Below are 21,241 nucleotides of genomic sequence, written 5' to 3' on the forward strand. Positions count from 1 at the left end.
GAGGTCCTGAGGTCAGTCGCTGGCAGCACATGTACCAGAGTGATATCTGGTTCTGTCTCCTATCTCACTCTGCCTATCTTTCTCATGAATAAATAAATTCTTAAAAAGAAAAACTGAATTCCCATCTGTGTCGGTCAAACTATATAAATCCTTAAGCTGCATAGTTTTGAGAAGCAATAGTTGTCCCGTCCCCTTACCCACCCTCCCCCCACTATCCACCGGGTCTTAGGTGTTATGTATGTAGGGTTGCAACATTAAGGGTGAAGTTGTAAGTATTTGGCAGTAGTTAAAATGTAAAGTAACGGGGGGGGGGTAGGCGGTAGCGCAGCGGGTTAAGCACACATGGCGAGATGCACAAGGACAGGCATGAGGATCCCTGTTCAAGCCCCAGGCTCCCCACCTGCATGGGGGGTCACTTCACAGGTGAGGAAGCAGGTCTGCAGGTATCTATCATTCTCTCCCCCTCTCTATCTTCTCCTCTTCTCTCTATTTCTCTCTGTCCTATCCAACAATAACAACAGCAACAACAAGGGCAACAAAACGAAAAAATAGCCTCCAGGAGCACTGGGTCCTTGGCATTGTGCCATGTGCACTTTACCTGCTGGGCTACCGCCTGCCCCCCCCCCCCCCACAGCTTTCTACACATGCAGAGGTGTTCACTTCTCTTCTGTTTTATAGGGAATGTGCTTCTAAGAGACATATTCTTTATTCACATTTTGAGCTGGTCATCCTGCTAGAAGTGTGTAGAATCATTCTCTCGGCAGCACTATTGTCATCAGAACAGGTTATGGTACACTATGACCCTAATTAATCCTCATGGAAACTGGACCAGTTATGATGCTCTCCCATACCAGTCCTAGAAAAATGAGTTTTATGTTCCCCAGGACCTCCATAAGTAGGAACCCAAGTCCTCTGTAGAAAAATGACTGCCCTACCCAAATTTTATTAAATGTTTCCTGTGTGCTAATCACTAGACATGAAAGCAACAGTTTACTTGAGGCCATGACTTCCTCTATATAAAGTGTGTAAAACTTTATATTAAAGAGAATGGAACCTTGATATTACCTGGCTCATTTGCAATGCAAGATCCAAAAGAACTTGAAAACTAAACCAATCAAGTCAGCCAATCTTTAGAAGTAATTATTCTTAGTGGCCACTTTTTTTTTTTTTTTTTTTTTTTCTGCCTCCAGAGCTATCACTAGGGCTTGGTGCATGCAATATGAATCCACTTCTCCTAGTAGCCATTTCCGCCCCCCCATTTTTGTTGTTACTAGATAGGACAGAGAGAAATTGAGAGAGGAGGAAGATAGATGGGGGAGAGAGAGAGATAGACACCTGCAGACCTGCTTCACCACTTGTAAAGCAACCCCCCCCCCAGCCCCGCAAGTAGGGAGTCAGGGACTTGAACCGGGATCCTTGCACTGGTTCCTGTGCTTGATACTATGTAACTTTAACCCACTTTAGCCCAGCCCCCAACCACAATTTTGTTTTAAGACTAAAAGTCTCAACTTGCCTGTATATTACACTAGAATGTTCTATGAGATTTGCACTTTTCTTCACCATAAGATGAAATCAGCACTATCCTGACCTCAGCTCATATGAATTCTGTGAGTACATGTGACAACTGACAGGCTGGAAGACGGTCAAAGGAGAGATCCACATTCTAGCAGCAGGACACTGACTGAGAAGGTGAGTCAGTTTCAAGGCCTCCGGACTGAATGGTTAGGAAAGCTCACAGTAGGGAGTATCAGTTATCACTATGGCCTATGACATCCACATACCATGCTCCTGCCAATGATGCCACAAAGATGCCAGAGTCTAAGGAACATGGTAGTTGTTTAATAAATCCACACAGACACCCCAAGCCTTAGAATTGATCTCACTTGTTTGTATGTAGCTGGTTGTTCCTCAGTCTAGCCCCTCAAATAAAAATATATCCTGTGTTATAAACAAAAATTTAAAATAAGATAGTTTAAACATTCCATCACTTGGCTGTTTTGATGATAAAAACATGCAGTTCTTCCCTTGTTCACATTCTAACTGGAACATGGTCTTTGTCAAAGCAGGCACCATGGGGCACTGAGACTGACAGAGCCTATCTGCCCACATTTTCTGATAAGGCAGGAATGTGCTTTCCAAGTCTTCTGACCATGGCCAGTCTCATCTGTCACTATGATATTTCTTCACCTTTCTTGCCTGGGGGCTTATATCCTAGGACTTTTTTTTTCAATTAATTTTTTTTTTAATTTATAAAAAGGAAACACTGACAGAAGCCAAAGGATAAGAGAGGTACAACTCCACACAATTCCCACCACCAGAACTCCATATCCACAGGTTGACATCTCATTAGCGGTTTTTCCAAAGTCTTGCTCATCTAATGAGAATGCAAAAGCACTGCTCACTTATCTCGACGTCCTCTAATGGAGAACTCAACAGCTGACTGATTAGTCATCTCTATCGTAGACACTAACTTAAAAGGCAGAGGACAATATTTCAAAGTGGTGTGAAGCTTATCAGAAAAGAAAGAGGGAGATGTATCTGTTGTTCGGTAACAGCTTTCAATTCCTCACTGGAGGAAGTAACTTCAGTTCATCCCCACTTTCAGTCTGGGTTGGTTGTTAAAGTCTGCCCAGAGGTAGGTACTGCTAGTCCTTAGAGAAATTCCTGCAACGACAACTTCTAGATTGAGTTCAGCCTAAAATAACGCTGGCTTTATTTTGTTTCTCAAACAAGGTAGTCATCTTAGAAGATATGAAAGTAATGGGTTTTGAGCCCCCGTGGAATGCTTTTGGAAGGAGCACCAAAAATCTACTAGCAGGTTCTATTAGTTCTCCTTCCTCTATCCAGCTGAAAAAGGAAGGACATCAGACAAGCTAAATAACTGAAACACAATCAGGTTGCTTTATTGCTTTTGCTTGCATACAGACAGGAGAACACACTTGAATGCTTGAGTGGGGAATGGATGAAGGAGACAATGCGAGCACTACAGGTGCCTCAAATCTCTTCAGAATGACAGAGAAAGAGGAGGGCAGTTACTGACTAAAATAAAATACATTTTACATAGGGGCCGTCCTTACCGGGCAGTAGGGATGGTCACCCAGTATACTAGGGTTCCTGCCTCCCCTCCTGGGGCTCCCTACTACCTCCCATATTGCTAGTCCCAGTCTAGTGTGGAAGGAGAAAGCAGCAGCTTTCTCTAAAGTTTTCTGCTAAAGTCCCACTAAGTTTAGAATATAGTTCTGCTCACAAGGGAGGCTTTTCTATAAGATGGCATCCTGTCTATGAACTCTGATACTGGAAGAAAAGAGCTCTCTTCACTATTATCTGCCTAAATGAAAATTCAGCACATTTCACTGAGGTAATCTATGTTCAACTCAGCTCCCACCCTGTCCAGCTACAAGACCTATATATCAGAGGTCAAGACAGTGGCAGCTCAAGTTAGTAAAGGGCAGAGCCAAAGAAGTCTTGGAGTGTGCCAGTTTCAGAGCTTGTTCTGGAGTATTGATTCTGATTTGCTCTGCTGGTTATTTGGAGCTATCTTGGACATATCTGCAGGGATTCTAGGCAAAGAGCAGAGGTTAAATTCGCTTGCTCACTTGAATATCTAAATGTACACTAGTTTATATCTCCAAATCTGCTTCTACTCTGGGTAGTAGAGTTTTACAAAGCTAGTCAGAAAGCTGGTCTAAAAGAACACATGCTTTAGAGAATATTTGACAGCATGTAGAAAAAGAGCAAGCTTTCAAACCTCAACATGTTCCCATTCAGGCAAAGGACCCCTCTCTCTCTCTCTCTCTCTCTCTCTCTCTCTTTCAGACATCACAGCCAACTATCAACTTTTCCCTTACCTGATCTTTTCCTGCCTGCTCATATCTAAATTTTTATCTCCTGGCCCTTTCTTTGACCTTTCTTCTGGCCAATGGGCAATTAATAAATGATCAAAAGGCTGAAGACAGAGTAACGGTCTAAGTGAGTCCAAATTTGGGTAACCTGTGTCTAGAATAATGGCAGATTGACCATATAGTAGCTTCCAGATGAGATATGACTTAAAAAAAATAACAAAACACTAGCAGGTAAGCCAATGTCATTCTATCTGTCTTCCACTTCTTCCATCCAAAATCACTGATCTCCGCTGGGGTTGGTAAAAACAGCTGGTTGAAGTCTCTAGTCTCTGACCATTCTTAGGGATGGTCATTTTATTCCTAAGTGTAACTCCTTCTGGTGTGACCCATGTATTTTCTGCCAAGTCCCCACAAAGAAGCCCAGGAGAAACTGTTTGGGTTGGACTTCTGATAGGGGACAGCAAGGCCTTGGAATCTGTCGCTGTAGATGAGGTGGGAGGGTGGTCCATAATGGGGAAAGGAGGACTGAATAAGATCAAGCTCTGAGGTCTTCCTGGCCTTGACCTGTGGAAAGGCTTAGACCCCCCAGATGGTCGTTCTATTTTTGAACAAAGAAGATTGTCCTCAGAGGGTTCTGTCTCTGACATGCGTTTTCTGCATTGCACAGTTGTATCCTGGGAGGACATCTGGTTAGCCAAGCCTGGTTCTGGACAAAGGGTAGGTCCCTCACAGGTGTGGGATGTGGTGGTACCCCCTGGCAAGGACACATTTGTCCCTGAATCTTGCTTTGGTTTCTCTTCCTTGGGTTTTTTTAAGGAAGTGAGAGAATCATCTTTGGCAGGTTTCTGAGAAGTCCCACTGACTGAGCTGGGTTCCTCTTGGCTCTTCTCCACAGATTGAGCCCCACTCTTCCCTGAGCTCTGAGAGGGCAGGGGCTGTGGGATTTCTGTGTACTGGACCTTGGGTGGGATGACTGGCACTGCCCTAGCCTGGCACATTTTAACCATGAAGGAGGTTCTCACAGCTGACACACTCACAGGAGCTGAGTTACGGCGGCCAGTCAGAGCATGAACGACAATGTCCAGGTCATGGGGGTCTTGGGAATATGCCCTCCAGGGGTCTACTTTACAATGAGATGATACCATACACGAGGTCTTTGGGTCTCCCGGCTCAGAGAATTGTACCTCAGGTGAACCAAAAGAAGAGGCTGTATTCTCAAGCCGGAAGAGATCTGTGATGGGGATGGTAGAGTCCAAGTTGAGGGAAGAAGGTCTGTTTTTCCCTTTTTGAGGCCCACACTCAGTGCTCTTCAGCTCTAATTTTGGGAGATGTTCTCCAGACAAGGTGCTACCCTGCTTACTGGCTTTGCTCTCATTGTTGTTCTCTGGCCCAGGATCACTACCTTGCTCAGTTGGAGGGTTGCAGTGGCGCAGCTCCACCCCTTGCTCCTTCCCTTCTGCTAGACTAAGAGGGCTGGTTTCTGTTGGTTTAGGCTGCAAGCCACCTGTTTCTTTCTGACCTGGAAGCACCTCTGTCCTTTTCAGGTTAGAGAACTCTCTGAAGGACCTCAGGATTTTCTCATCCCATGCATTAATCTCGCTCCTGAGTGCCTGGGGCTTCAGAGGGTCAGTATTCCTTCGTGCTTCAAGATTAGCACAGCTGCTAGAGGAGGGCCCCTCTAGAGTCCATTGGCTCTTAACCATGGTTTTGCTGTCCAGAGAGTGGCTCTGGCGCAGGCTGGGCCTGTGAGAAAGCCTTCGCTCCAGTCGGTGACTCTGGAGACCAGACACCTGGGTTTCCTGCATATCTTTCAGGGTCGGGGAGTGGAGAGGACTCGTCACCCACTGAGGTTCTTCCCAGGGCTCCACCATTTCCAGGCCATGTTGGGCAATGTCTGTTACAGCGTCATCATCCTCACAGTCTGAGGGGTCCTGGACGGAATGGGCTACCACCCCCTTTGTCTGTGGGGAGATTTCAACTTCCCTTGTTGGGCTTGGATTACCAGTGCCTTTAACATCAGGAATTCCATCCTGAGGGTTTTGCTTTTCACTGTGTCCTGGAGGGCTCTCCTCTTCCTGGCAAAAGCCCAGGACCTCAGAGCCACTTTTGGACTTCGGCTCCTCTCCATAAGAAGGTGTCCTCAGCTTCCTGGATAAGTCTTCTAGCTCAGGGATGCCTTTGGATGGCTGGATGAGAGGCTCCTCATCCAGAGGAGTGGGAGGAGGAGGAGCAGGCGGGAGCAGAGGAAACAGGTTTCCCTGGTCTCCTGCCTCCATCCTTGCTTGTGAAGAGGCCATGTCCGCTATTTGCAAAGGAGACAGACTAGCGGGGTCTGGGCGAAGGCCCTTCTGGGGCTCAGATCGCTGGAGGCCACCATTTGCCGCCGGCTCTTCTCTATAGGTTGCTGCCCCCTGCGCGCTCTGACTGGTCCATTTCTCGAGTGGGGCTGAGACTGGAGGTGGCGCCTGGAAGTCCGGGGAAGGGAAAACCCCAGAACCTGACTCCTCAATGGGCTGGGCTTGGTTGAACTCTGCAGCGGGTGGTGGCAGCACGGAGAGTTCCTCTTCAGATTCAATAATTTTCAGTTCTTGTTGAATCTCTGGCCAGATCAGGGCGTTAGCGAGATCATCTTCATCCTGAAAAATATCAAGAAATTGATTCTCTTAGAACCGCGGACTTAGAACGCAGCCATTCTCTCTGCCTCCCACCTGGAGAGAAGGGGCTGCAGCAGAGTCAGGCTGTGCTAACTGCCTCAAAAGATATGACTATGGGGCTGGGAAGATAGCTTAATGCTGTTACAAAGGACTTTATGTCTAAGGCTATTAACTCTCAGATTTAATCCTCAGCATCACCATAAACCAGAACTAAGCAGTGCTCTGGAAAAATGAACAAATAAAAACCAGCAAAAAGATCCACCATGGACAATAAGTGTGAGTGTGCATTCAGTGCTTACCATGCACCACAATGAGCCATAACATTGCATTTTCTTGTGTAATTTCCCCCAACAATTATTAATTTTCCCCAACAATACTATTACTAACTCCCATTTCAGAGAAGAAGAGACCTGTGTTCTAAAAGATTAAAACAGCTTCCTTAGATTGTACAGCAGCAGGACAGGCTTGAAATCCTGTTTACTCCAGAATATAAGCACTTAATCCCAGTGCTTTCTTGCCTTAGACAGAGAGCCTTCCTGGTCTCATTTGACTTCAGGTTTACAGGATGGCTGTGGAGAATAAGATTCTTCCAGTAGAATGAAAATGTTAACTCTTGGGACTGGGCAGTAGCGCAGTGGGTTAAGTGCACATGGCACAAAGTGCAAGGACCTGCATAAGGAGCTTGGTTCGAGCCCCCAGCTCCCCACCTGCAGGGGTGGGGTGTCACTTCACAAGTGGTGAAGCAGGTCTGCTGGTGTCTATCTTTCTCTCCCACTCTCTGTCTTCCCCTACTCTCTAGATTTCTCTATGTCCTATCCAACAACAATGACAGCAATAACAATACTAATAACAATGATAAACAACAAGGGCAACAAAAGGGGAAAAAAGAAAATGTTAACTTTTTAAATATATTTATTTATTCCCCTTTTCTTGCCCTTGTTGTTTTTTATTGTTGTATTTATTACTGATGTTGTTGCCTACTTATGACCACAGAATGTGAGTTTAGATCTACAGGGATGCAGAGGTCGCATAGGCTCCTAAGCTGAATATGGGCCCCAGATCACATCAAATCGATGGGGTTTACAGTCAACAATATTTATACACCTTTCCCATATTTGGGAGCTACTCTCTTCCCTGATGCAGCTTTCTGGTCCTTCTGCCAGCCATGACATCATCTCCTCAGACAATAATTAGGATCCACCTGCATATCAGATTTCAGGCTCAGGCAAAAGAAAACCAACACTAGTATGGCCACAGGCCCTTAGGCCCTTTGGAATATAACTAAAATATGCCTACTAGCTATCTACAAAACAGAACCTCCCCACCGCCTTCTTTACCTGCACTATTCCAGTCTTTAGGTTCATGTGGATCAACAATTTGTTTGGCTTTGTATGTTCACTCTTTTTTCAGCCACAAGGTCCAGATGCTACCATGATGCCAACCAGACTTCCCTGGACAGACAACCCCACCAATATGTCCTAGAGCTCTGCTTCCCCAGAGCCCTTCCCCACTAGGGAAAGAGAAAGACAGGCTGGGAGTATGGATCGACCTGTCAATGCCCATGTTCAGCGGGGAAGCAATTACAGAAGCCAGGCAGGCCTTCAACCTTCTACATCCCATAAGGACCATACTCCTAGAGGGTTAAAGAATAGGAAAGCTATCAGGGGAGGGGAGGGGATACAGAGTTCTGGTGGTGGGAAATGTATAGAGTTGTACCCCTCTTATCCTATGATTTAGTCAATGTTTCCTTTTTATAAATAAAAAATTAAAAAAAAAAACTAGCAAAATGTTAAATTCCTCCTGCCCACTGATAACTCCATTAATGTATGGGGTGCCTTACCTGTACATCTTCTTGCTGTCCTCTCCCCTCAAGTATAGTATCTTTTGTTTTCTTGAATGCCCCCTCCCCTTTCCTTTTTCTATATAAAGCCCAAACTGCCCGACAGGGAAGAGACAAAAAAAGAGACCAATTTCATTCTATGGAAAAGTAGCTGGGGGGAGGCATCTTCATCCTGTGTGTGTTTGGAAGGGGATTAAGAGGGGTGTTCTTTAAAAATCTGAACTGCTGCCAATGTGGTATCACTTCTCACCTGCCTCTGGTGATATTATTACTTCATATTAGCTAGTATGATGTTTATCTCGTCTTTCTCAGTAGACTTTGAGCTCCTTATGGTCAAGCACTGTATTCAATTATCTTCAACTGTGTCTCATATTTATATATCTCAAGGTCAGATGATGTCTGCTAAACTGTGAGTTTTGCTTAATAAAAGGTGTATTGGATTGAAACTTATTCATTGTTTTTCTTTGAGTTATTTTTTTCAGCTAAGTCTTCTGTGGGTAGATGATTTGGTCAAAATACAAGCAGGAAAATTTTTGAGATTTGGTTCTATCCTATTGCATTTATCTGTGTGTTTCTATTTTGTCTACTAAAACTTGCCATCCTTCAAGACTGAACAAATCAGAAGAACTTCCATTGCCTTTAGGTTCATCTCCAGATTCCTTCCAAGAAACCCTGCCTGGCCTCTGATCTCATTTTCTCTAGTCCACAGTTTTGTTCTTCTAATTTTTCCCCATTCCTTGAATGTTTTATACTCTGTGCACTTCCAATTCGTGACACATGTGTCTGTCTGGTATTCTCTCCCTTCCTATAGTGCTTCCCCCTCCTCCTCTCTTCTAGTCTAGTTCTCAACCTTAAGGTCTTGTCCAGAAAAGTCCAACCTTCCCTGACTAGGTAATGGCCTCCTATGTTATGCTACCACAAGACTCTATCCTTATATCACCCACAGAAATTATATTTTTTAGTGACCTTTCACCTACTAAGCTATTAGTTCCAAGGAATGCAAGACTGTCTTGTACCTGCATTGATCTCAGGAGGTTTAATACATATTTTAATTTTCTTTTAAGTAATTTATTTATTCATAGGACAGTTAGAAATTGAGTGAAGAGGGAAAGATAGAGAGGGAGAGAGAGAGACACCTGAAAACTTGTGTCACCACTCTCAAAGCTTCCCTTCGAGGAAGGAAGTGGAGAGTGAGGGCTCAAACTCAGGTCCTTGTGCACAGTAATGTGTGCACTAACCAGGTGTAGCACCACTGGGCCCCCTACTATTTATTTACTTATTTACTATTTATTATTGGATAGAGACAGCCAGAAATTGAGAGGGGAGGGCGTGATAGAGAGGGAGAGAGACAGAGAGACACCTGCAGACCTGTTTCACCACTTGTGAAGCTTCCCTCTGCAGGTGGGAACTAGGGGCTTGAACCTGGGTCCTTGTGCACTGTAATGTGTGTGCTCAACCAGGTGCACCACCACCGGCCCCCCTTCATCCCCCTATTTTTTTAAGATGTATTCATTTGCTTTTGTGTGAATGCCCTGAGATATGATGCAGTACGTCCTGAATTCAATACCCAGTATCAACATATGCCAGAGTGATGCTCTGGTGTTCATTCTCATTCTCTCTCTCTCTCTCTCTCTCACTAGTAAATAAATCTCATATTTAATAGAATCAGGATGGGTATATCCTGCCAACACCCATGTCCAGCAGAGAAGTAATTACAGAAGCAAGAACTCACCTTCTGCAGCCCCCAAAAAGACTTTTGGTCCATACCTCCAGAGGGGTAAACAATAGAAAAGTTTCTAGTAGAGTGGACAGGACACAGAACTTTGGTGGTGGGAACTGTATGGAATTATACCCTTTTATCTTACAGTCTTAAAAGAGAAAAAAAATAAATCTTAAAAAAAAAACAACCTTTATTTGCATATAAGTGTATGTAAGACAAAGAGACAAAAGATACAAGCAGGAGGCTGGGCAGTAGTGCAGCAGGTTAAGCATATATGCCATGAAGTGCAAGAACCTGGTTCGAGCCTCCAGCTCCCCACCTGTGGGGGGGGGGGGAGGATTGTGCTTCACAAGTGGTGAAGCAGGTCTTTAGGTATCTATCTTTCTCTTTCCCTCTGTCTTCCCCTCCTCTTTTGATTTCTCTCTGTCCTATCCAACAACAACAACAGCAATAATAATAACAAAGGCAACAAAATAGGAAAAATGGCCTCTGGGAGCAGTGTATTCTAGTGCAGGCACTGAGCTCCAGCGATGATCCTGGAGGCAAAGGAAAAAAAAAAAAAGGACACAAGCACTACTCAGCTTTGGCATATGCAGCATTGGGGGATCAAACCTGGGCCCTCAGGCATGCAAGTCCTGTGCTCTAACACAACAAGTCATCCCACCAGACTAACACATGTTTTTAAATGCTTATTTTTACTTGATCCCATCAATCCAACCTTATTCTCCTCTCAGTATCAGCTTTGTCTGTTTCTCAGAACAATACCATTCATACTTGATGGCTCCCAGAATTTAATGCCCACAGTAACACTTTCATCTTTCTCCTTCTCCAAATGCAATGATGTCTTACAGGAACCCTTAGGCCACCTGTACTGCCCTATCTGCCACTACATGTACCTTTTGCATGTTTCCTGGAAACCAAGCCCTTGGAAGTAAATTCAAAGGCAATGAGAAGTGGCTGGGTGGTGGTACACCCAGTTAAGTACATGTAGTACAAAGCACAAGGACCCATCAAAGGATCCCAGTTCTAGCTCCTGACTACCCACCTGCAGGGGGGACACTTCACAACCAGTGGAACAGATCTGCATGTGTCTTTCCTTTCTCCTCCCTCTTTATCTCCCCCTCCTCTCAATTTCTCTGTCCTATGCAATAAAATGAAAAAAAAAAAGGTCTTCAGGAGCAGTAGACTTGTAGTGCTGGCCCTGAGTTCCAGTGATAAGCCTGGAGGCAAAATAAAATAAAAATAAAATATAACAAGGGTATAATTCCATACCGTTCCTACCACTAGAGTTCTGTGTCCTCCTTCCCTCCACAGGAAACTGCAATGGTTCTCCCAAGGTCACAGATATGGGTTGACTATTCTTTCTGTAACTGTATATATATGCATTTGCCCACTTTTCTATGGTCCTTCCTTCTCATTTTTAATTTTTTTATTATATTGATTTATTTTCCCTTTTGTTGCCCTTGTTTTTATTGTTGTTGTTGTTATTGATGTCGTTGTTGTTGGATAGGACAGAGAAATGGAGAGAGGAGGGGAAGACAGAGAGGGGGAGAGAAGGATAGACACCTGCAGACCTGCTACACCGCCTGTGAAGTGACTCCCCTGCAGGTGGGGAGTCGGGGGCTTGAACCAGGAGCTCGAACCGGATCCTTACTCTGGGTCCTGGTGGGATTGGGGGCCAGAGCCCTCTAGTCATCTTCTCCTAGCATTTCTCCTTCCCTGGGAGTATGGACCAAAATTCTTTATGGGGTACAGAAGGAGTTCTTGTGTAATTGCTTCTCTGCTGAACATGGGCGTTGGCAGGCTGATCCATACCTCTAACCTGTTTTCATCTTTAGTGACCCTTGGATTTCTACCTCCAAAAATGTAGAAGAGACAGAGTAAGTTCTGGCATTGTGTTTTAACTTTCCAGAAATAAGAGCAAAGGCTGAATCTTGGAAACCTTTCAGAAGATTTGATAAGCAGGCATAGACAACTGTCCATCCAGAATGTCTGGAAGAAGACAGTAGGAGCTTATGAATGGGTACCCTGTTTAGAACTGAAATGCAACTGGCAGATTTTGTGTTGTTTCAGAGATGAATGCCATAGCATTCCAAGGGCTTGTTACTGGTTTATGGTGACTGCATAATTTAATTTTTTTTTTTTTTTTGCCTGCAGGGTTATCACTCGGCCTCGGTGCCTACACTATCAGGCCGCAGCTTCTGTGGCCTATTTATTTATTTATTTATTTATTTATTTATTTACTTTAATAGTAGAGAGAGAAACTGATAGAGGTGGGGAAGACAGAAAGGGAGAGACAAAGACACCTGCAAATCTGCTTTACCACTTGTGAAATGACCCCCTGCAGGTGGTGAGTGGTGGTGGGGTGGTGGTACTTGAAAGGATCTTTGCTTGGGTCCTTATGCATTGCACTATGTGCTCTTAATGTGGTGCACCACTGCTGGGCCCTCATAACTTAAATCTTCATTGCAACATTTATTGCTAACTGTGGGGCAGAAATACTGAGAGCTGAGCCTTTGTAGGTTATGTAACCTGGATGTCTCCTCCTCATATCCAAGACCTCTATAAAGTCCCTCTGAACAAATTCAAAACCTGATTTGAACGCTGTTTCCTAAAGTCCCTTTGATCTCTATTCCTTATTCTCTTTCTTCTTTTTTAAAATATGTATTTATTTTAGAGGAGAGAGAAAGGGGAAGACAGAGAGGGGGAGAGATAGACAGACACCTGCAGACCTGCTTCACTGCCTGTGAAGCGACTCCCCTGCAGGTGGGGAGTCGGGGGCTCGAACCCGGATCCTCAAGCCGGTCTTTGCGCTTTGTGCCATGTGCGCTTAACCCGCTGTGCTACCACCTGACTCCCTCTTCTTTTCTTTTATGAGAGCACTCAGCTCTGGTTTAAGGTGGTGTGGGCGATTGAAAGTCTCTTTGCATAACCATATGTTATCTCCCCAGTTCTTTTTTTTTTTTTAAGCCAAAATACTGGGACCTATCATGTTTCAGGTATGAAAGTCTGTCATGCTACTGATGGTACTATCTCCCTGGCCCTAGAATCCAACATTTAAACACACACACACACACACACACACACACACACACACACACACACACACACACACACACACACACACACACACACTTTAAGTTGTACAAAGAGCCCATGGGGCAAGAAATGACTGTATAGACTTGCTCAGGCAGTGAGTCCATCTTACCATCTCATGGAGAAACATGTTTTTGATGTGGGTCCTGGGGCTGTCCTGTAGAACACTGGCCTCTTGACCAGCTTCTCCTTTCTCCTCAACCACCTTCTCTGGAGTCAACCTCTTCTCTAAATCACTTGGATGTTGAGAGTCTGTGGTAGTTTCTGAGGTTTTCTTTTCCTCCACTTGGGGGTCTGGCTCTAGGGAAAGGTCTTTGTTGCTTTCCACCATCCTCACTGCTTCAGGTATGGGCTTGGCATCATCAACAGTTGTTTTCTTAGGTACAGATGCTGCAGTAAAGAGGACCATTATCAGTTTACAGAAACTCTATCTCAAAAGAGGGCCTTTCCAACACAGCCAGTGTCTTGGACTAGTCCTGATTCACAAGAATGGGAGAAATTCTCTCAGTTCGCTGCCCTTTCATGTTCTCAGGTAAAGTTACAGACTGTCTAAAGTAGGAGAGGCCTTGAGGATTATCTAATCCATTGGTTTTCAGCTGGCAGCCATTGTGTTCTTCCCCTGTGCAGAGGGCAGTGTCTGGATGTGGTTTTGGTTGTCACAACTGGGGAGGGAAACAGTGGCTACTGGCATCTAGTAGGTGGGAACCATAAATATTGCTAAAGACCCTAGAAAGTTTAGGACAGCCTCTTATAGAAAGGAATTTTCCAAGCCAAATGCTAGTGCTGAGGTAGGGAAACTATTCTAATCTTTCACTCCACAGACAAGTGAGATCAGTGTCTGAGAAGTTGAGCTTGTTACCTGAAGTTATAGCAATCTGCCATTTTTTTCACCAAGCTACAACAATATGCTATGATGATGATATGCTTGACTCTTCCCAGGATCTATCTGTCCATAAACTTAGATGCATCTGAAGTGATTATGCTCTGATCATAACTATCCTCAATATCTACCAAAGCTGGAGAGAAAGTAGAAAACTTAAGTTTGGTCTCTATTACCATGTATGAAGAAGATCATATACTGTATTGTATAGGACTGTTTTCATGTGGTAGAATAAAGACTAAGGACCTACAACAGGGTTTGGTAAATATCAGATTGGAATTAATTATAATTAGCTACACTGAAATCAAAGAAACTTGAATTCAAATTCTGGTGTCTCAAGGCATCTTGTAATCTTGGCAACAAGAGCACGGTAACACATAGTAATACTCTGTGGAACTATTGTGATGATAAAGTAGATACTGAAGGCAAAATGCCTAGTACAGTACCAAACACACACTATAAGCTCATTACAGTTTATCAGTTCTGGTTATTGGCACTGGCTATGCTGTCACCTTAACTCAAGATGTCTCACCATGATGTGAGGTTATATCATGCCTCACTTGCTGCTGGCCTTGAAATTCGGTCATACTTAGTCATGACTCAGCTAATAACAATTCATAACTAACAACTGTGCTATTAGCTTTTGCTCATTAAATAACAGGCTTTTTTTTTTTTTTTTTAAATTTCATGAATGATCTTTAGTCCCTCCTTTTTCCATGACTGTCTCTTATAGTCATAGGCAGGGACACAAGCTGTAGTCTTCACTGGTATTCTTCCTAAATCAATTTAAATGACATTTATTTATTCCATTTAGTTGCCCTTATTTTATTGTTATAGTTATTATTGTTATTATTGATGTCATTGTTGTTGTTGGGTAGGATAGAGAGAAATGGAGAGAGGAAGGGAAGACAGAGAGGGGGAGAGAAAGATAGACACCTGCAGACCTGCTTCACCGCCTGTGAAGTGACCCCACTGCAGGCGGGGAGCCGGGGGCTCCAACTGGGATCCTTAAGCAGGTCCTTGCGCTTTGTGCCACCTGCGCTTAACCCGCTGCACTACAGCATGACTCCCCCTAAATCAATTTAAATGCAGAACAGGCATTGTCCATTTCAGAGACAAGGAAGACTAGAAGAAGAAAAAGACAAACTGTCCTTAAAAGGCCCTTTGGAACCTTGGGGCCCTCTCATTTGGAGACAGTAGCCAGTCACAGAAAACCCTTTGGAAACATTTTTTTCCTTACAGGTTTCACTTCCCCCCTTTAATCCTCACATTTGGCTACCTGCTCTAGCCCCTGGAACATTCTTCAATAAGACTTCACTTGACATACTGACATTTGGCTTGTTTTGTGCTTCTACTTTAAAGGTAAGGGGAGGCGAAAAGGACCGATACTTACTGGGCATCTTCTGTGAGCTAGTCAATAGGCCTTTCATAGACATTCCCCTATTCAGGATTCACCCAGCCCTTGAGATAGGAACCACCCCTGCTTCACATATTAGAAACAGACTCTGAGACATTGGCCAGCTACCCATTGCTGCACACCAAATAAGGGTAAAGTTAGAACTGGAATCAGCCAGGAGTCGGGTGGTAGCACAGTGGGTTAAGCACATATGGCACAAAGCACAAGGACTGCCGTAAGGACCTGGTTCGAGCCCCTGGCTCCCCATCTGCAGGGGAGTCACTTCACAAGTAGTGAAGCAGGCCTGCAGGTGTCTGTCTTTCTCTCCCACCCCCACACCCCGCTCTCCATTTCTCTCTGTCCTAGGCAACAACAATAATAATTACAACAATAAAACAAGGGCAACAAAAGAGAATAAATAAATATTTTAAAAAATCTTAAAAAAAAAAGAATTGGAACCAGCCAAGTTGGCGTCGCAAACCTACACATTCCCCCAAATTTGGGCTATCTCACCACCTAGGATATCTGTTCCCATCATTTCTCCCAGGAGATATCCTACCCATTTACAAAGCCCAATCAAAATACCACCTCTTCTGAAAACTCTTCCTGGAATCTTCCCAGTAGGCCTGCCTCTTCTGGACATCCTTTCTGAAGGACAGTCCTTTCTGAAGACCTCTTCTATGATATTCCAGGGTCATCCAAAACCCCAATAAGGCTCTTACACTCCTTCCATAAGCAGATGCTGAGCTGTAGAATTGGGGTAGAATTCCAACTTTCTTCCTACTTCGTGAGCTTATTGGGGTAAATGGATTGTATCTTACTAACTTTGCAACTCTATAACCCCTCGTAATTACACATGTGGGGAAGCATAAGAGAGTGCTTAAAAGCATGCACTTTAAAATATGGATGAAAGCAGTTGAGAGGTGATGCAGTAGATAAATCACTGGACTCTCAAGTATGAGTTTCTGAGTTCTTAATTTTAATTTTATTTTTCTATTGCTGTCAGGGTTAGTGTGGGGGTTTGGTGCCTGCATGATGAATCTATCTCTCCTAGTGGTTCCCCCCCTTTAATTTTCACACCCTTTTAAATAATAAAATAGAGACAGAGAAATTGAGATGCAAAGAAGGGATAAAGAGGGAAAGTGGTGGTCCAGGAGGTGGCACAGTGGATAAAAGCATTACTCTCCGGGCCGGGTGGTGGCGCACCTGGTTGAGCACACATGTCATAATGTGCAAGGACCCAGTTTCGAGTCCCCGGTCCCCACCTGCAGGGGGAAAGCTTCACGAGTGGTGAAGCAGTGCCGCAGGTGTCTCTCTGTTTCTCTTCCTCTCTATCCCTTCCTCTTCCCTCTTGATTTCTGGCTGTCTCTTATCTAATAAATAAATAAAGGTAAAAAATTTTTTTTAAAAAAGTATTTACTCTCAAGCATTAGGTCCTGAGTTCAATCCCTAGCAGCACATGTACCAGACCTTTCTCTCTCCTCCTATCTTTCTCATAAATAAATAAATAAAATCTTAAAGAGCGAGAGAAAGAGAGGCACTTGCAGCACTGCTTTACTGCTCATGAAACTTCCCTTCCTGCAGGCAGGGGATAGGGACTTAACCCAAGGTGCTTGTGCATGGTAGTGTGAGTGCTCTACTGAGTGTACCAACCTCTATCCCCAGCATTGCATGCACCACAGTGATACTCTGGTTCTTTCTCTCTCCCCCTCTCAAATAAATAAGTAAAAAAAACTTTTTTAGAAGTCTCTTTAAAAAAATAAAATGTGGGTGAAAATCCTGGCTTTCACAGTTTATTTTTATATGTCACTGCACAAGATCACAAATTCTTCTCTATGTATAAGAGTAAGAAAGACCAAAAAAATAATAAAAAATAAAAATAAATCAAGGGAAAATGCAGATTAAAACATTAAAAACGATTAAAGGAATAGTAAGCATATCTTCCCAGACCATTAACCTGCATTTGTTTATAGTAAAAAAAAAAAATTAAATAAAAAAAAAGAGTCCCCATAGGACCTTGCCCTCAATGTTGATCAGCAATGGTAGAGAATGTTTCATCCTCTGAAGGGAAGTTGTATAACATACTCAATCTACCACCTGAAGAGGATAGGTCCTGAAATTGGTGCAACTTGGAATGTTCCTACTGATGACCACAGAATGCAAGTTCGGATCTACAGGGATGTAGAGGTTACACAGGCTCTTATGCTGAATATGGGCCCCAGATCAAATCAATGGGGTTTACAGTCAACAATACTTATACACTTTTCCCATATTTGGGAGCTACTTTCTGTCCTGATACAGCTTTCTAGCCCTTTTTCCAGTCATGACATCATCTCCCCAGGCAATAACTTGGGTCCACCTGCATATCAAATGTCAGGCTCAGGCAAAAACTAATAAAGTCATGAGTTTTTATAACGCAAATAGTCCTACTAACTATTTCCAAAACGGATACCCCCACATCTTCATCTGCAATATCCCAGCCTTTAGGTTCATGGTTAATCAACAATTTGTATGGATTTATATGTTAACTCTTTATCAGCCACCAGATTCCAGATGCTACCATGATGCCAGCCAGACTACCCTGGACAGATGACCTCACCAATGTGTCCTAGAGCTCCACTTCCTAAAAGCCCTGCCCCACAAAGGAAAGAGAGAGGCAGGCTCGGAGTATAGATCGACCTGTCAACACCCATGTTCAGCAGGGAAGCAATTACAGAAGCCAGACCTTCCATCTTCTGCATCCCATAATGACCCTGGCTCCATACCCCCAGAGTTTTAAAGAATAGGAAAGCTATCAGAAGAGGGGATGGATATGAAGCTCTGGTGGTGGGAATTGTACTTCCTCTTATCCTATGGTTTTGTCAGTGTTTCCATTTTATAAATAAATAAATAAATTAATTAATTAAAAAAATAAAAAAACAAATAAAAAAGAGTAACTATGCATCATGGAGTTGTTTTGAGGAAAAATGAAGTAATACACGTAGAATACTTAGTGCTATGCCTGACCCCATAGTAAGTTTCCCCTACAAGTTAGCTAGTATTAATAATAGGATAATTCTTTTTTTTTCTTTTTTTTAATATTTATTTTATTTATTTATTCCCTTTTGTTGCCCTTGTTTTATTGTTGTAGTTATTATTGTTGTTGTTGTTGTTGGATAGGACAGAGAGAAATGGAGAGAGGAGGGGAAGACAGAGAGGAGGAGAGAAAGATAGACACCTGCAGACCTGCTTCACCGCCTGTGAAGCGACTCCCCTGCAGGTGGGGAGCCGGGGTTCGAACCGGGATCCTTATGCCGGTCCTTGTGCTTTGCGCCACCTGTGCTTAACGCGCTGCGCTACAGCCCGACTCCCAGTAATAGGATAATTCTTAAATCACAGTGAGGATCTATTATTTTTTCTCTGTTGGCCATAATTCCATTTTTTGTGAGCCCTTGTTGGCTATTCAACACAGAAGCCATTCTGAATCTAGAGATGCCCCCAGAGACTAAAGCTTGGTGTAATCTCACAGCCCTGTAAACCTGGCAACAATGCAATCATTGCAAGCTACAATGCAATGCTTGGTCTGTTACCCAAGTGGCTTCATTGGATTCTGTCTGAGAAAACTGGGAGAAAGGTACCTTTTCTCATTTGTTGGAGTCCAGCTACATCCTTTGCAAAAACAGAAGGTAGAAATGAGGACTAGATGAGAAAGGAGAGAAAATGAGTCTGGAAGAATTGAACCCAAGCTTGCCACTCTGCATTCCAATTCTGTGAACTTTTCCTCTTGCCCTCCCACTGTGCGAATGAATAAAAGAATAAGAGGTAACACTTACTGAATGCTTGCTGAGCTCTAGACACTATTGTGAGAGCTCTGTATGATCAACTAACTTTAATGTCATTCCCAGTTCACAGAACAAGAAGTTGAGGCTTGTTGACTTGCTGAAGACTGTGCAGTAAAATGGCTGAGCCAGGGCTTGTATCCAGACCATCTGATCCCAAGGCCCACAATCCTTGAGTACTTTGCTACATTATCTTGCTGTGAGTCAGTCTGTCTGATTTTTTATTTCTTGCAATGGGAAGAGACACACACTCTCTTTCTCCAGTCTTACCTGTAGATATTTCGACTCCTACTGGCTTCTCATCCTCAGGCCAACCTCCACCTTCTGAACCCTGGAAAGAAAACTCTTCCAGGCTGGAAAGAGACTGCAGCTCCTTTGGGGGTGTTCTGCAAGGGGTGCTGTTGGTGCTGATGACAGCTGACACTCGGAGTGGCACAGACACTGCAAAGGGCTCAGAGATGTTCAGGGCCTTACGCTGGTGCCGGGGCGACGGCTCAACATGGAAGAGGCTGCTGGTGAAGACTGATTTGCTGGGGTTGTCGTTTGAGGTGTAGAACATCCCCAGCATCTTGGGGGTTTGCTCACTCTCTGGATCTTCAATGGGTCGAATAACTTTTAGTTGCTCAGGAGGAGGCCGACCCTGAGCGCCTTGGAATTGGCAGCTGGAGTCAAAGCCTCCTTCGGCTCCAGCAGGCATCACCTCCTGGCCCCATTCACTCTCCTGCTTGCTGAGGTCACAGGAGCTGCCCATGTTGCTTGAGAGCATTTTTGCTGCTGGAATAAAAAATCCGCCTGTGGTGACTGTTCGATTGAAATTTCCTTTAGTTTCTTTCCCTGGTGAAAAAAATTCAGTGAACAAATGGTTAGCAGACATTCAACCTTCCACTAAGGGCGGAAACATAGCACTTAAATACTGGAAAGGTACAGATCCTAATAAGGCCATAGCAGGCCTAATAAGACAGATACAGTACATTTGACTGACAAATGAAGCATCTTCTCATATGCAAAGAATTCTGTTGTGATGCCTTCACAGGATCCTTTGCTGTTGTGTGAAGTATATTAATTTTTAAAAAATATTTTATTTATTTATATTTTATTGAACAGAGAGAGAAATCAAGAGGAAAAGGGGAGATAGAAAGGGAGATGTTCAGAGAAGCGATGACCTAGATTTTAGAATACTAAAACCTGCAAGTTAGATAAGCACTACCCCAAGAGGACTCAGAACCAAAGCACATGGATAAATACGAAGACAAGAAAGCGCTAAAAATACTGAGTGAGCTTAAAAAGAGTCTGCTGAATATTTTATAAGTTTAGAATTACTTTTAAAAGATTCTTCTAAAGATTTTCTATATTGTCATTTAGCAAAAGTCTTGTATTGACAATGTCAGAAAGACAGAATAACTATACCACTAGAAAAGTTCTGTTCCTTGGAACTTGTGACTGTGCTTGTTGGCTATTTAACAAAAATAGAAATGAGAGCACAAATCTGTCAACCTTTAAGGCCAGTGCTAGGAGAGAAGAGGTAAGGGATCATTTTGGTGAAAGACGTCATGTCATATACAACTGTACACACATCTACTCCCAGAAAGGTTGTAGCTTACAAGTTTTTACTTTACATGGAACTGTCACCAAGCTAGTCCCCTTCACTGTTAATTGGTGAGTAAATGATTAAATTCAAAATTATAACTATAAAGCTAATGCCTATGAAAACATCCAAACTCAAGACACATTAACATTCAGGCTGAGATAATCAACCCTTAGAAGAGGAAGCCTCTTTTTTAGTTGTTTTAACATTGGATCTGTCTCAAGTCTGAATACAAAGTTGCTGTTGTCTCCAGCCATGGTTAAAGGGAGGCTAGAGGAAGAGGAGGCCCTTTATTTCCATTTGTGGCAGAGTAGGTAAAATCAATCTGAGGACTCTGTGAAGTGCTTGAGTTTAAGAAGGGTCGGAGTGAGAGTTGGGACTGGGGGATTGTGTATGATGAGAGAAGGCTT

The 21,241-nt window shown here is 43.5% G+C and overlaps 1 protein-coding gene across 2 annotated transcripts in view; it reads right to left on the reverse strand.

Annotated features, from left to right (window-relative positions):
• Positions 1–2,878: 2,878 nt before the first annotated feature.
• The window catches only part of ARHGAP31 (Rho GTPase activating protein 31), a 143,639-nt gene continuing 125,276 nt past the window's right edge, over positions 2,879–21,241 (reverse strand). For both annotated transcript variants that reach the window (XM_007532109.3, XM_060198313.1), the window contains 3 exons: positions 19,517–20,080; positions 13,265–13,542; positions 2,879–6,478 (listed from right to left, as the gene is read on the reverse strand). In XM_007532109.3, the coding sequence (XP_007532171.1) occupies positions 4,085–6,478; positions 13,265–13,542; positions 19,517–20,080 (3,236 nt within the window). In that variant the 3' untranslated portion in view covers positions 2,879–4,084. The remainder of the gene's footprint in view (positions 6,479–13,264; positions 13,543–19,516; positions 20,081–21,241) is intronic.

Source organism: Erinaceus europaeus, chromosome 9, assembly GCF_950295315.1.
Source record: "Erinaceus europaeus chromosome 9, mEriEur2.1, whole genome shotgun sequence".
In the NCBI taxonomy this organism is placed as follows: Eukaryota; Metazoa; Chordata; class Mammalia; order Eulipotyphla; family Erinaceidae; genus Erinaceus; species Erinaceus europaeus.